Consider the following 15,910-nt stretch of genomic DNA (forward strand, 5'->3'; position numbering starts at 1 on the left):
GGGTGGTGAGGAGGAAGGATCTTATTTAAGGAAGCTTTTCAGACTCTCTGCTTTGTAACCTTTCTCCCACCTGGCCCTTTTCCCCAAGATTCTGGGAACTGCAGAAAACTTTGATAAGAACAAAGCTGGTGTGAAAAGCTTGAGAAAGCCAGGGGGGCTGGTGTGAATCCAGTTTAACCTAATGGTTCTCAACTCCCGTTGCCTGCTTATACAACGTGACACACCTTTCAGGTGTGCCCCTGGGCCTCAGAGGTTCTGATTTAATTGGTCTGGGAGGGGGTGGTCCTGAATACCTGATGGGATGTTCCCACATCATTTTCCTGGAGGCCTGTCGTCAGAACCCCTGACTTATGCCTGCCATCTGTGGACGGCTGTTCTCTTCAGAAAGCTGCTACCCTTCTACAGTTCATTGAGAAATCATTCAATTACTTTATTTATCTTTCATCAACTTTTCTTCTTACTTAGAACTTCCCCTAGAGTCAAAGTGTTAAAGCTTTTCACAGGTTTCTTTTGTTTTTTAAATGAAAGCCTTGGAGAACTGAAAGTTCCCTAATTTTCACGTTTGCACGCGTTTGTGAAAGTTGCAGCTTCCTGTGTGGCCGCTGTCTGTCAGCTGCTGGCCAGCCCCGCCCACAGGGCAGAGTGTCTTCACGCTGTTGCCAGGGCTGGCTTTGCGCGCTTCTCTTCTCTCTGTTTAGTCCCGGGAGCTGCATCCTCTGCTGCTGCGCTTTCGTCTGGGGCTTCCGCTTGGTGGTCACACTCCTCTGGTCACTGCTGGTCAGCTGACAGCTGTTGTGGTTGTTCAGTCACTCAGGCATATCTGACTCTTTGTGACCCTGTGGACTGCAGCACGCCAGGCTTCCTTGTCCTTCACCATCTCCTGGAGTTTACTCAAACTCATGTCCATTGAGTTGGTGATGCCATCCAACCATCTCATCCTCTGTCACCCCATTATCCTCCCGCCTTCAGTCCTTCCCAGCATCAGGGTCTTTTCCAGCTCTTTGCATCAGGCGGCCAAAGTATTGGAGCTTCAGCTTCAGCATCAGTTCTTCCAGTGAATATTAAGGGTTGATTTCCTTTAGGATGGACTAGTTTGATCTCCTTGAAGTCCATGGGACCCTCAAACCCTCAAGAGTATTCTCTAGCACCACAGTTTGAAAGCATCAATTCTTTGGCAGTCAGCCTTCTTTATGGTCCAGCTCTCACATCAGTACATGACTACTGGAAAACCCAGAGCTTTGGATATATGGACTTTTGTCGGCAAAGTGATGTCTCTGCTTTTTAATATGCTGCCTAGGTTTATCATAGCTAATCTCCCAAGGAGCAAACATCTTTTAGTTTTGTGGCTGCAGTCACCGTCTGCAGTGATTTTGGAGCTTAAGAAAATAAACTCTGTCACCGTTTCCACTTGTTCCCCTTCTGTTTGCCACGAAGTGATGGGACCGGATGCCGTGATCTGATTTTTGCGGTGGAGTAGGGCATTCATCTGCTATCACTCTCCAAATTATGACTTGATAGAGTCCAGGGTTCTGCTGGCATCCTTCTTTAGCAGTAACATCAGAGGGGGTGAGGGGAGGAGAGAAAACCAAAGCAAGTCAAGATGTTTATTCCATATGAACTTGAAGAAAAGCAGCAACAACAGAGATTTCCTACAAATCCTTCCTTTCTGTACTTATTTTCAAACAAGCGTTTTCTTACTCTTCCTTCCCTACACGTGGCTTTCTTTTTTTATATATAATTTCGTTTATTTATCTGTTTATTTTTATTTTTGGCCGTGCCGCGTCTTTGTTGCTGCTCGGCCTTTCCCTGGTCTCAGAGAGGGGAGCTCCTCTCCACTTGTGGCATGCGGGCTTCTCACGTGGTGGGTTCTCTTGCTGCCAACCACGGGCTCCAGGCACGTGGGCTTCAGCAGTTGCAGCTCATGGACTCAGGATTGTGTCTCCCGGGCTCTAGAGCACAGGCGCAGGCTTAGTTGCTCCACGCCATGTGGGATCTTCCTGGGCCAGGGATCGAACCCGTGTCCCCTGCACTGGCAGGCATATTCTTCACCACTGAGCCACCAAGGACATCCACGTGGCTTTCTTATCTCAGGGCCTTTAAAGAGTTCCTGAATCAGGAGACACTGGCCATCTAGGCCTTGTTTGGGATTCACAATAGAGAAATGGAAAGGCCTTACACCCTGGTCTTGCAGAAGGTTTCACAAATGAGTTTCTACTAAAATGGAATCTTGGCACGCTTGCGTTCTTTCACCATAACCTCATTCAGCTGGACACAGGCTTGGGGACTGAGAGTCGCTCCCTAGAGACCAGCTGAGCCAAGTGCCCCAAAGCTTGACTTCCTTCCTGCTGAGCCTTCAGGCCTGTTTAAGAGCTCAGTGCCCCGTCCACCGGCCCGAAGTCCGTTGGAGGTCAGAGACCCACCCAGACGCTGGTCCTGTCTGACTCAGAGAAACAGGCACAAAACAGAGACGATCAAACATAGTTGCTGGCTTGTTCAGGAAGGAGTAAAAAGAGGCCCTGGGTATTTACGAAGCTCAGGACAAATGTATGGCTTGGGAGGCGAGCTGTGTTTTTCTTCTGCAGATGTTCCCAGGAGTCCTTCTGGGAAACGGTCAGTTCGGGGGGATTCGGAGGGGCAGAACCCCTCGGCTCAGCACAAACGTGAAGCTAGCAGTTCTCAGCACGGCACGAAGCTGTGTTTTAGTGTCAGCTACGGTCAGGAGTTTGTGTTGTGGCATTTGGAAGGGGAATTAGGGCAGTTAGCTAATTGCACGCTTGAAAACGACAAGCCACTTGAAAATTCAAAAGTCTGACTTGGATCCAAAAAGAAATTGGTGTAGCTTTGAACTCCACAGTTGTTATTTGGTGCTGAATTTCAAGTGCTTCCTATTCAACGTGGAAAATTTGCTTTTCTCCCTAACCTCACCCTGAGTATTTTGCTATTCTTAGCCCGTGTTTTGAAGTGTTCTTGATTTAAAAGGTGGAGAGAATGGGTTGTATCAGTTATATTAAATCAATAAACAGCTTTGGTGTGCTGTGTAAATATTTTCCGTCAATTCTCTGCAGTGGTGCTTGTACATTTCAAGCTTTCTAATCGGAGGCCATAAGTCAAAAATAACCTGTTCAGCAGCAATCTTTGAGGTTTTAGGAATTCTTTTTTGAAAAGATAAATCTTGACGTGTGGCGGAGGCCAACACAATACTGTAGAGCAGTCGTCCTCCAATAGTTGTGTTTTTTCCTATACTTCTCAAAAAAAGAAATAAAAGTAAATCAAAGTGGTTGCTGGGGAACCGTCCTGGGCATTATGGGATGTTGAGCGACAGCCTCGGTTTCTGCCTGTTAGATGTGAATTACGGCCCCCAGCACCACCAGCTGCGTTAACCAGAAGTACCTCCAGACGCCCCCGAGTGTGCCTTGGACGGCAAAGCCACCTGCAGCTGGGGACCGCTGGTGGAGCCTTCCGGAGTCGCAGCACGTAGGCACAGGAGGCTTCATCGGTGGGAGCTGGAGGTCTCCTCATTTCGCTCAGAGATGCCTTCCCGGGCCAGCCCGGCCGTGATGCTGCTGGTCTCCTTTCTCACTCATTCTTGTTTGAGCCTCAGTTGAGACGGACGCTCTCTCTTCGGCTGTCCAGGCAGTGAGGTCGCTGGGTGTGGATCCGCCCGCAGTCGGCTCTCTGTCCCCGCCTCTGCCTATTCCCCGTCTCAGGCTCCCTGCCCTCCACCGCAGAGCTGCCTGGAGTCCATAGGGAGGCTGCTCTCGGCTGTTTTGATTCAAAAAGCTTCCTTTTTTCTTTCATTTCGAGTTTTTTTCAGTCCCAAGCATTTCAGCCGTTTCCCTCTCTGGCTCTGCATCCGGGCCTGCCCTTGATTGTTGCCCTCCATGGAGCGGGGCTCAGGTCACACCTCGCAGGTCTCCCTTGCTCCAGGTGGTCATCAGCGCAAATCCCAGCCACCCAACGTTCTGTCACTTTTTGAGTTCCTTCCACGCCAGGCAGATGTCCTTTCCATTCGTGGATGGTTTTAGGGCCCGTGGGCAGAGGGCTCTGCAGGTTGCCTCGCAAATCATACTTTTCAAAACCATCCTTTCCTCCATTCTGTAACCTGGGGTTCCAACCCCAAATAAACTTTCTTTTCCATTTTAAGGCTGCAGGTGGATGAAGGGGTGGGTCTCTTCTCACTGTGGTTTTATGACTGTTGCCTCTGGTATCAGATGTGATTAAAGGTCTGTGTGTACAGACGGCTGGATGACGGGCGCCCCTTGCGTAGTGCAGGGCCAGCAGGGGTTTCTGAGAAGAAGCACTGCTAAGTCCACGGCCAGCGTGCTTTCCCGGTCATCAGCCGAGCGGCCGTCAAGCAGCAGTGACCTTAGGCATTCTACATCCGTAGTGCTTCTGTCTCAAGCAGTTTCAGCAGGGAGCATATAAAAGCAAATTGTACCTGCAAGGAGATCAGAAGCAGAGAGAACCCGGTATTGGAGACAATGAACAGACAACAACTGTAATTTAAGAAACACCTGCCAGGGTCTTTGCAAGAGGGGGTGGATTAAAAGCCGTTTTGAAGGAAAGTGAATATATATTTTGATACATAATAAAAGCTAGTTTTTATGTCATTGGTAAAGAAACATAAGGAAACACACACAGCCTTACCCTTCCTGTTAAGGTACAGAGTGATTTCAAACATCCTTGGGAAGTGTAACAAGAGGAAAGTCAAGGCAGGAGATTTATGTTTTCAGTACATTTTTAAAGGTGGTTCTGTTTGGTCTTCTGCAGGTTCTGAAATCCTAGTCTAGTGGAAACACAGATGGTTTCTAGATTTTAATGTGATTTTTTTTTTTTCCTTTAAGCTTGAAGAAGAATTCCAAAGAAAGGCCAACATATCCAGAGCTTATGGTGAGTATTGTTAGGGGGTGTAGATGAGTCCATACTAACAGTTGGAACAGGGGAAGTGAATGACATCTAAATCATGATCTGGACTTCCCAGGTGGTCTAGCGGTTAATTCTCTGCCTTCCTAATGCAGTGGGTGCCAGTTCGATCCCTGGTCAGGGAGTTAAGATCCCACGTGCCTCGTGGCCAGAAAACCCAAACATAAAACAGAAGCAGTATCATAACAAATTCAACAAGGACGTTAAAAATGGCCCACATTAAAAAAAAAAGTCTTTTAAAAAAGAACGTATTATTAAAAAAAAACAACGCAGTCAGGCATCATCTCACATCTGGAAGGTTTGAAAGATAAGAGAGGAACTCTGGGGAAGATGCAGAGAAAAGAGGCTCCCTGGTGGGATGTGAACTGGTCCAGCCAGGACAGAAAACCTCACAAAATTAAAAATAGCACCATCTGATGATTAATGATTCCACTTCTGGGCACAGATCTGAAGGAAATGAAATCACTATCTTGAAGAAATAGCTGAACCCCCAAGTTCACTGCAGCATTATTTATCTCAGCCAAGATGTGGAAACAATCTGAGTGTCCATTAATGAATACAGAGATAAAGAAAACATAATACATATGCACATACACACACAATGGAATATTACTCAAGCATTAAAAAAGGAAATCCTGTTATTTACAACAACGTGGGTGAAGCTTGAGGGCATTATTCTAAGTGAAATAAGTCAGACAGAAAAAGCAAATACTGCATGATCTCACTTAAATGTAGAATCTTAAAAAAACAACTTACGGAGCATAGACTGGTGGTTGCCAGGGGTGTGTGGGCTGGGGGCAATGGATAAAGGTGGTCAAAGAGCACAAGTTTCTGTTTACCAGATGAGTAAGACCTGGGGTATAAAGCACAGCATGGGGACTAGCGTTAACACCACTCGACCATATACTTGCAAGTCGCCAGGAGATGAGAGAGCAGAACTGGATGGTCTCAGCAGATCCCATGGATTTTCAGTTCTTCTGGTTAAGCTTGAATTTAAGTCTGAACCATATGTCGACTGGATGACTGAATAGATGCTGGGAAGAGTCTGAGGAGAGACGGACTGGGCACCTTTGTCCCCTTTAAAAAGGCAGCCCTGGGATTTTCCTGATGGTCCAGTGGCTAAGACTCCACGCCGGTACTGCAGGGGACGTGGGTTCAATCCCTGGTCTGGGAACTAAGATCCCAAAAGCCTCACAGCCTGGCCAATAAATAAATAAATAAAAATAAACCAATAAAATAGAAAGGCAGCCTCGGGACTTGCCTGGTGGTCCAGTGGTTAGGACTTTGCATTTCCACTACAGGAGTCATGGGTTTGATCCCTGGTCAGGGAACTAAGTGGAGAAGCAAATGGCAACCCACTCCAGTATTCTTGCCTGGAGACTCCCAGGGACGGTGGAGCCTGGTGGCCTGCCATCTATGGGGTCGCACAGAGTTGGACACGACAAGCGACTTAGCAGCAGCAGCAGGGAACTAAGATCCTACATGTCACTCGGCGTGGCCAATAAATAAATAAAAATTAAAAAAAATAATGCAATGAAATATAAAGGCAGCCCATGGGGACTCAGCATTCAACTAACACCCACAGTTGAGGCAGAAGGGGAGATGATTCATGCTTGAGAAGATCTTAGCCTGCAGCACGTTTGGGTTCAACATTTCCCCTCTGCTTATGTAGATAGTAGCCAGTCGGGGGCCTTTTCAATCCTGGCTACTTTGTTTTAGAATTCTTGTGCAACCCCCAGAGCATTTTAAACTTTGATTCCACATAAAGTGCAACCCGCATAGAGCGGTTTGTGGGGGGTTGTCTACTCTTGTTTTCAAGGTGCCTTTGTCACTTTTTCTTCAGATGAAAGTATGTTTGCTTTATGTGTCTGACTATTGAAAATGCATACCACGTTTTCCCCCTTCCAAGTGGCTGCTTATCAGAGGTTTCAACGGAGCACACTTGAGAAAAATTGCGGAGTCCTCGCTTAACACCCTTGGGCAACTGATGTTGAAGCTGCCTTTGCACTCTGTCCGGACACCGTGGGCTCTGGTGGTCTGGCATTAGGGCTGCAGTTCCGTGCGGGTCACCACCCCCACCCCCGCCTTTTACGGTGCTCATCTTCATGGCACTGGGATGACTTGCCTTGTGAGGTCATGACTGCCTCCTGCTTTCCGGTGGGACTGAGGTTTCTCGGTGGAAACTCTGAGTCCAAACGCTTCGGCTGAAGCCTCAGGAAAACACATGCTGAGAGGCGACTGTTGAGGTTGTAGGAGTTGGTGAAGAGGTAGAAAAAAAAAAAATCCTCTTTCCAGGTGAAGAACAGTATAATTAAGGCCCCAACCCAGACATGTACCTCTTATAGAAATCCCAAATGTTTTTTGTTCCCTGTTTGGGTTGAGGTGTGGACAGGAAGGTCATCTCATTTGCTTTCTCTTTCAAGCTCCCACTGGGGGCCGTAACTGAGTAGGACTTGCTCTATGGGGTATGGGGCCAGCCAGCGTTTTTATAAAGAATTGTTGCATAGACAGGGTTCGGGCTTCCCAGGTGACTCGTGGTAAACAAACTGTCCACGCAGGACACGCAGGTTCGAACCCTGGGTCGGGAAGATCCCCTGGAGAAGAAAATGGCGACCCACTCCAGTATTTTTCGCCTGGAGAATCCCATGGACGGGGAAGTCTGGTGGGCTACAGTCCGTAGGTTTGCAAAAGATCGGACAACAAGAAAGTAAATACTTCAGGCTCTGTGGGCTGCTACGACAACTCGACTTCTGTTTTAGCATGAGAGCTGCCATAGCCAGTGGGTAGACACAGGAGTGCAGCTGTGCACCAATAAAACTCTGTTTCAGAAATAGGCAGTCCGCTGGATTGGGCCCCCAGTTCATCCATTGTTGACCCCTGGGCTAGATGGAAACCACCAGAAACAAAACCCAGGTGATGCAGGTGATGGTCCAGGGAGGTGATCATGTCCTCTGAATGTCCTGGGATGTCCTAGATTGAACCACATTGTTAAACAGAGATGATGTTGTTTAGTTGCTAAGGTGTATCCAACTCGGTGACTTCATGGACTGCTGCTTGCCAGGCCCCTCTGTCCATGGGATTTTCCAGGCAAGAACACTGGAGTGGGTTGCCATTTCCTCCTCCCAGGGATCTTCCCCACCCAGGGGTCAAACCTGCGTCTTCTGCATTGGCAGGCGGGTTCCTTACCATCTGGGCCTACAGGGAAGCCCTAGGCAGGGCTGACTGACTTAAACTGTGGTTTTGCAGGGGAACTGGAGACTCTTAGCGCTGGTGGCGATGCTCCAGGCTGGGTGTTAAGTTCTCCCTGTACCGGGCCCCTCTTCATTAATTAATTCATGGCTGCGCGGGGTCTTCATTGCTGCGCACGGCCTTCTCGAGTTGCAGAGGCCGGGCGCCTCTCTTCGTCGCGGTGCGCATGCGCCAGGCACGCCGGCTTCAGTAGTTGTGGCGCAGACGCTCTGTTGCCCCGTGACACGCGGGCTCTTCCCGGACCAGGGATGGAACCCGTGTCCCCTGCGTCGGCAGGCGGGATTTTTCACCACTTGACCACCAGGGAAGTCCAGTGCCCTCCCCCCACCTTCTGAGACGCTCAGCCTGGGTCTGTGGTCTGGGGGCGATTCCACGGCGTCTCCTCTGCTGTGTCCTGGTTGCTATTCTTAGTCGGCCGCTTCTAGAAGGGACTGGTTCCCTCCCAGCCTTTTACAGCCTCAAAACCCACACAGGAGACACGTCACAGTTCCCATGTCCACATGCCTGCCTGCTCCCCCTGCCCCTGGCTCTCACGGTGCTTTCCCAGCCTGAGACTAAACCGAGAGGTGCCTGAGGAGTTGTTTTTTTTCGTTGAGACGTCAGGTGCGGTTATTGAATTCCGTCGCAGACCTAGGCTAGATCCCCTGAGCCACCCACCGACCACAAGACAGGAGAATGGGGCTGGCGGGCGTCGGGCGTAGTCCCTGAGACACGCTGAGACCGGACGTGGCCTGTTTTGATAGTGAAAGGCTTCAAAGGACATGAAAAGATCTCTAAATGTCGAGGGGATGTGGGAAAGCTAATAAGCACGATGGTAAAACACTCGGTAAGGGTGCTGTGTAAGTGGGTAGTGATCAGAAGTAGTGTATTCATCCGGGGGGCTCCAGAGGCTGCGCCCACGCCTGGGGCTCTGGTTAATATCATGGCTATGAAGCACCCAATGGCAAAGCCAGAAAACCTCTCTTTTTTTTTTTTTTTTGAGTCACTGTACTTAGTGGTGACCACCGACCTTATTTGGGGCTTGCTTTCTTTGTTCCTTTCCTCTGCATTGTTTTCTAAAATGTCCATGGGTGGGCATTCTAGGTTCCCACAGGGCTGAGTCATCCAGCTCTCTGCTCTCAGGTTTAAAACAAATATAATTAGAAAACCTAGAGCTAGGCAACACGTAGGCTGTGAACAAAAATCCTCAAAGTCAGGGGAAGCGGAGTGAGTCACCTACACGTCTGTGTGCAGAAACGCTCATATTTAGCTGTTGACAGGTCGCTGAGAGGAGCAATGCCTCCAGACAGTTGGGAGGGGGCCCTGCTAGCTCAGGCTCTCAGTTCCTCCTGGAGGAATTGTTCTTTTTGGTTTGATCGCTTGGTTCTGATTGTACTGGGAGGACTGTGGACCGTGAGCTGATGTGTCCACTCCTAACTGGAGGTGTGAGGTTCCCGGGTGTCAGCCAGGCGCTTCCTGGCACCGAGTTGAGCTATTCGAGGAGGGCGGCCCTGGGGCAGAGCCTCTAGCTTCGTTTCCTTCAGAATCGTTAACGCGTGGCTCCCTGCATTGGACCATGCTTCTTCCCCCAGCAAAGAGCAGGACGTGATGTCAAGTTTACGGAATCTGAGCAGCATGAGCAGAGACCACCTTTTTGCTTCTTGGTTTTTAATCTCCAAGATGAATTTTTTTCCACCCAGACCTAGGGTTGGGCAGGCTACTTTATTTTCCCCAAGGATCAGATCATTGTGGAGAGACATAAGGATCACTTGTTATCAACGTGCTGCGCTTAGTGGCTCAGTCATGTCTGACTCTTTGTGACCCCATGGACTGTGGCCCTCCAGACTCCTCTGTCCATGGGGTTCTCCAGGCAAGAATACTGGAGTGGACTGCCATGCTCTCCACGGAATCCTCCCAGGGATTGGACCCAGGTCTCCCACATTGCAGGCAGGTTCTTTACCATCTGAGCCACCAGGAAAGCCCTGTTATCAATCGAAGTGATGTAAAAAGTAACACTGCTAGCTGTTTGAGTGCAAACCAGCTCTCCAGTGTTAAGCACGAGCAACGCCTGTTTATTGTTCCAAAAACTGGTTTCTCATTCTACCACTCACTTCTTGGGAACTGCGTGTGTGTAAATCTCTAAAATTTCTTATTATTTTGCCACTTTGTCTGAAAATTACTTTCTAGGTGACAGGCTTATTTGTAAACTGAATCTTTGAGCCATCTTTGCTCTTGCTTGTATTTACCCATTGATGGGATGTATACGGGCTTCCCTGGTGGCGCTAGTGGTAAGCAACCTGCCTGCCAACGCAGAAGCCCTAAGAGACATGGGCTCGATCCCTGGGTGGGGAAGATCCCCTGGAGAAGGGAATGGCAACCCACTCCAGTATTCTTGCCCAGAGAATCCCATGGACAGAGGAGCCTGGCAGGCTACGGTCCATCAGGTAGCACAGAGTCGGACATAACTGAAGCAGCTTACCACGCCTGCTTAGCACACACGCATGGGATGTATATAGCCTAGTTACATACGTATATTTTAAAACAGTGGATACTCTGGCATGGAATCAAAAAGCGATACCAAGATAGGAGGAGCAGCAGCTAAATGACATCTTTAAGAATTTGCATCCCTGAGTGTATACTTGGTTTGGGAAGGGGTAGAAGAATCTAGTTTAAGCCTGATGGGGATACTTAGTTTGTTAACTAACCAGATCTGTCCATTGCTAATCTCAGGCATTGTCAGAGACCAGTATTAACGGAAGGCATTTTTCTTTTCTTCACCAGCAACATCTGTTTTTCACCCTACACGAATCCAAAGCGACAGACGTGGCATCTTTTGTAAAATCAATTCTTGGAGACTAAAAACAATGGACTCCATCGGTTGACCCTCCTGTGGATTGGTGGGTTTACAGGCTGATGTCCACTGAAGCGCCAATAGAAACTCATCTTTGAGATAATTTAACCCTGCCTCTCAGAAGGTTTTTTTCTTCCCCATTTTCTCTTTTTTCCCCTCCAAAGGGGGCCTTGGAATCTATAGTTATAGAATGAACTGTCTAGATGGATGAAATATGATAAAGGCTTAGGACTTAAAAAGGTGATTAAATATTTAATGATGTGTCATGTGAGTCCGTAAGCTTTTCAGACTTCTGTTCTTTACGAAACGGATACATTGGTAAAAAGGTAAAAAAAGGTGCTACAGAAGTGATGGAATTGTAAGTAGATCTGTAGTCTGTCCCACTTATTATTTTAATATTTATGTTTAAGCGGTTGACAAGATTCCATTTGATGCGAGGAGGGAGAGACGAAAGACAAGATTGGGTTGGCAGTATTTATCGGCTTTTTTATTTTTTAAGTTCGATCGTGTCTGTGGTCCAGAAGAAATTATTTCATGTGCATCTTTGGGATTCTGATAAAAGTATCCACCAGGAGCTCACGTGGCGCGTCTGTTCCAGCTGCTGTAGCTGCTGCCGTGTTCCTCAGTTTCTGCTCCACCCGGGGTTGTAACCGCATATTCCGGTGAAGCGGCAGCGTTGCCTGGTCACACACTATTTCCTAACTTTGGAAGACAAAAAATCAGTCTTGTCACAGTTCAGAGAGTCGCAGATCTGGCTGTTCTGTTGGCCTTGGTGGTGTAGGAGTAATCGAATGTGCTTTGCGATGTGGTTTTCCATCACCTATCTATCCTTCTGTGAGCATGCGTGCGTGTGTGTGTGTGTTTGTGTGTGTGAGACGTCACAAGTTCTGCAAATGGCTATTATAAATAACATCCGTCTTTGGTAAGGAGGAGGTTTCCAGTCCAGAGGGGAAGTTTGTCTCCCCACCCAGAGAACCAGCGCCTGCCTCTGCTGTGGCCTCCCCAGGGACTGCCTTTGCCCTTAATGTCATCTTGCTGCTTTTGGTTTGGTCACGGAAGAAGCCTTCTTGTAAAGGGAAGGGCTGCAGTAGAAGAAAAATAAAGGCAGGGAGCAGTTTTTTGATGAGGTGGGAAGATCATGGGGTCACTGGCTGAATTCTTGGGGACTGATGGCTGAGCCCAGGGCCTGCCCTCCTTTGGCGGTGGCTCGCTCCACGGCGGGAGGCTGGCTCCGTGGTGGATTCCCAGCAGCTGATGGAGCAGCAGAAGCTCTTTCTCGTGGCCAGAGACCCCCGTGGGTTCTCTGCTCTGGGATCTGGGTTCTTGGAAGGTCAAGGAGTGAAGTGGTCCACAGGGAAGATACAACCCGTGACAACCGGGGAGTGTTGCTTTGGGATGTTGTGTTAATACAAAGCTACTCCTGCTGCACAAGGACAGAGGGATTTTACTTTAAAAAGAGATTTTAAAAAGTTTCCAAAGAGAACACGGTCTGCTCCTTTCTTTGCCTCAAGTTCACAAATAGGGAGAGAGCGTCGCTCCCTTGAGCGCTCCGAGTGTAGTCCTGTCTTTCTCTCTTGGCTTTTGAAGTGCAGTCCTGTCTTTTTTTTTTTCTCTGCATTTGCTCCTTGTTCTCGGCATCCAGCTCACGCCCAGAGAGAGGAAGGCACATCCGTCCACTTGTTCATCTTCGTTTAAGACACACCTGTTTGATAAACGTCCAACTCATCTGCTTTGATGCTACTCCCGTCTCATCTATTTCCAGCCAGAAAAAAAGGGAATTATCCCAGTGGTCATGGCCATACACTTTCCTACTGTTCTTTCTAAATCTGGAAGTTTCTCTCTTTGAGATGCAGAGGGAAGAAAATCACAAGAATAATGCATTCATCTTCTTAAAAAGAAAATAGAAAGAAAAAAAAATCAGGCCATTTCATGACAGCTTTTGGTGAAATTTTTAAGCAAAACGTCTCTCTGGTCTGAGTCAGGTGACTCTTGCCTCTTGTCCAGAGTGATTTTTACTTTTAAATATTCTTAACTAACCGTGTTCCTCATGTGTTTACCTCTGCTGTCAGTGAGTCCAGGGCCTGAGCTTGCAAAACAAGCACACTTGGGTGGAGAAGGAGTAGGTGGTGGTTCTCAACCCGGATGCACAGTGGAATCCCTGGGAGCATGTTAACACTCAATACTGAGGGCCCAGAGATTCTCACTGAGTTGGTCAGGGTAGGACCTGGCAGTTGGTATTTTTCACAAGTCACTTGTGTGTTCTAACCTGCAACAGGGTTGAGAACACTGGTCTACTCCCCACTAAAGAGAGATGGAATACTGATTTGAAATTTGGGATACCTTTTCCCTGTAGAAACAATGTATTCCATGGTGATGGGGTATCTTATGTCCTAACGTAGAATGGCCTGATAGCCTTACAAGTCGAAATTTTATTTTTTTTTAGAACTGTTATAAGTTCTAAACAACTAATTCTGAAATAAAGAGATGCATAATCTATATTTAAGTTGATATGTTAGGAATCTCATGTACATACAGATATATGTTTGTGTGTGTATGTGTGTGTGCACGAAGAAAGAAGATATTCCTATCCAGGGATGATATGCAAAATAGTGGATTGGCCACAAAGTTCATGCCCGTTTTCCCATGTGCTTAGACGTGCTCAGCAGTTCTGACTCTTTATGACCCCATGAACTGCAGCCCACCAGACTCCTCTGTCCATGGGATTCTCCAGGCAAGAATGCTGGAGTGGGCTGCATGCCCTTCTCCAGAGGATCTTCCCAACTCAGGGATCAAACCCAGGTCTCCCACATTGCAGACAGATTCTTTAGCATCTGAGCCACCAGGGAAGCCCGAGAATACTGGGATGGGTAGCCTATCCCTTCTCCAGCAGATCTTCCCAACCCAGGGATCGAACCCGTGCCTCCTGCATTGCAGGCCTATTCTTTACCAGCTGAGCTACCAGGGAAGCCCAGTTTTTCTGTAAGATGTTATGTTATGGAAAAATCCAAATAAGCTTCGTGGCCAGCACACTATTTAATGTGCTACCAGCATGGACTATCTGGATATCAGCCTTGCCTATAATTATCAGTGTATTAGAAAGTCCATATATCTCTATAAAAGAGATCCTGTTCTTTTTCCCCCCAAATCTATTTGATTTGGTGTGATATAATTACCCATATTATATAGACTTATACAAATATCCATCTCTCTCTATATTGTTGACTTCAGAGGTATGCCAAAAATAATGGGAATGACTTTTAGGACAATGGCCACTTACGTGTATGTATCTTTACTGCCCTTCAGAAGAGTCATCTTCAGGGTTATTTTCTAGAATATTTTGGTCACTTCTCTTTCAGAAAAGGCTTCAGTATCCATTTCCTCTCCCATATGTGTAATATGTGGAATGCTAATTACTCCTTACTGGTTTGTTTCTTTTAATAAAAATCCTTACCAGGTAAATTTCCCTCTTTGTTTTACCTACTTGGTTTCTCAAACTTAGCACCAAGTAGTGTTTGGCAAATTCTAGAAGGCAAATTTGCCCCCAGAACTGGAGTTTTACCATTAAAACTTAAAAAAATATATTTTATTGATGTTTTTGGTTAAAAAAATCTACTACCAAGGAGCCTAACATTTCATAACCAGTGAAACTTTTAAATGTCTTTTAAAAAACACCATGGGCTCTGAAGATAATCTCAAATGTAGATTTCTCAAAAAAGTGTGTGTTGTGCTTAAAGCAAAGTCAACCTTCCTGGAATAAATATAGAGCCTCCCCAAGGGCGACTAAAGGAGAAAGAACTCACACAGGTGTGTGTATATGAAGACAAAATATCAGTGAGATTGTCCCCAGGTTCCCACCTGGCAAGAGCTGTCAGCCTCTGCGGAGGAACCATCCGTTATCCATCCGTTATTCTAGTGCCTATGTTTGGTCACACTGATGTAATCAAAACAAATTGGTTAAATCTGCTTCTATCTTGCTTGCACAGTCTGAGATGGAAAATGAGTGTGTGTGTGTGTGTGTGTGTGTGTGTGTAGCTCAAAATCATTGGTCTTTTACTGTTCTTGTACATTCTGCAAGCCTAACCTCCAATGTTCATATGCCAGACAGTCCCAGACATCTGTTCAGGGCGCCAATCGATTATCTTAGTAATGTTTCCCATGGTGTTCTAGGCAAAAAGAAATACTTTATAGTTCCACTTATTAAGTCGTCGTTGTTCAGTCACTAAGTCGTGTCCAGCTTTTTGCAGCCCCACGGACTGCAGCACCCCGGGCTCCCCTGTCTTCCACTGTGTCCTGCAGTTTGCTCAACCTCATGTCCATTGAGTCGGCAATGCTATCTAACCATCTCATCCTCTGCCGCCCACTTCTCCTTTTGCCTTCGATCTTTCCTAGCATCAGGGTCTTTTCCAAAGAGGCGGCTCTTTGCATCAGGTGGCCAAAAGTATTAGGGCTTTAGGTTCAGCATCAGTCCTTCCAATGAATATTCAGGTTTGCTTTCCTTTAGGGTTGACTGGTTTGATCTCCTTAGGTACTTCTTGTGTCTTAATACAGGAAAAACAAGAAAAACCCAGAACTTCCTAAGTAACCCCCAGGGTTTGTGGCTTTGGTCAGGCCATCATGGTCTTTTCTGTTTTTTTTTTATTCCGTTTGCTTGCTCTTCTTCTGCTGGTTACAGATGACCTGTGACCTGTGCTGACTTTGACACTTCTGTGGAAAAACTGATGCAACCATTTCATTCATCAAAAGTAAGAATCAGCAGTTTTGCATTGGTCTTGGTTACAGGGACTCTATTGTTCTCAAATCTTGAAACAGCGAGGGGTAGCTAAGAGAACTTGTCGCAGAGCTCCCACTGGAAAGCTAAGACCTGGTAATACAACTTCCCGTTTGGCCTTCAGAGAAGAGCATCTGGGT

At 47.1% G+C, this 15,910-nt stretch overlaps 1 protein-coding gene across 2 annotated transcripts in view; it reads left to right on the top strand.

Moving 5' to 3' along the window:
• The window catches only part of MAP2K6 (mitogen-activated protein kinase kinase 6), a 106,431-nt gene extending 95,158 nt beyond the window's left edge, over positions 1-11,273 (top strand). For both annotated transcript variants that reach the window (XM_010856079.1, XM_010856080.1), the window contains exons 11-12: positions 4,845-4,890; positions 10,933-11,273. In XM_010856079.1, coding sequence (XP_010854381.1) covers positions 4,845-4,890; positions 10,933-11,010 — 124 coding nt within the window. In that variant the 3' untranslated portion in view covers positions 11,011-11,273. The remainder of the gene's footprint in view (positions 1-4,844; positions 4,891-10,932) is intronic.
• The last annotated feature ends 4,637 nt before the right edge of the window (positions 11,274-15,910 follow it).

Source organism: Bison bison, unplaced genomic scaffold (assembly GCF_000754665.1).
Source record: "Bison bison bison isolate TAMUID 2011002044 unplaced genomic scaffold, Bison_UMD1.0 scf7180017864371, whole genome shotgun sequence".
Classification (NCBI taxonomy): Eukaryota; Metazoa; Chordata; class Mammalia; order Artiodactyla; family Bovidae; genus Bison; species Bison bison.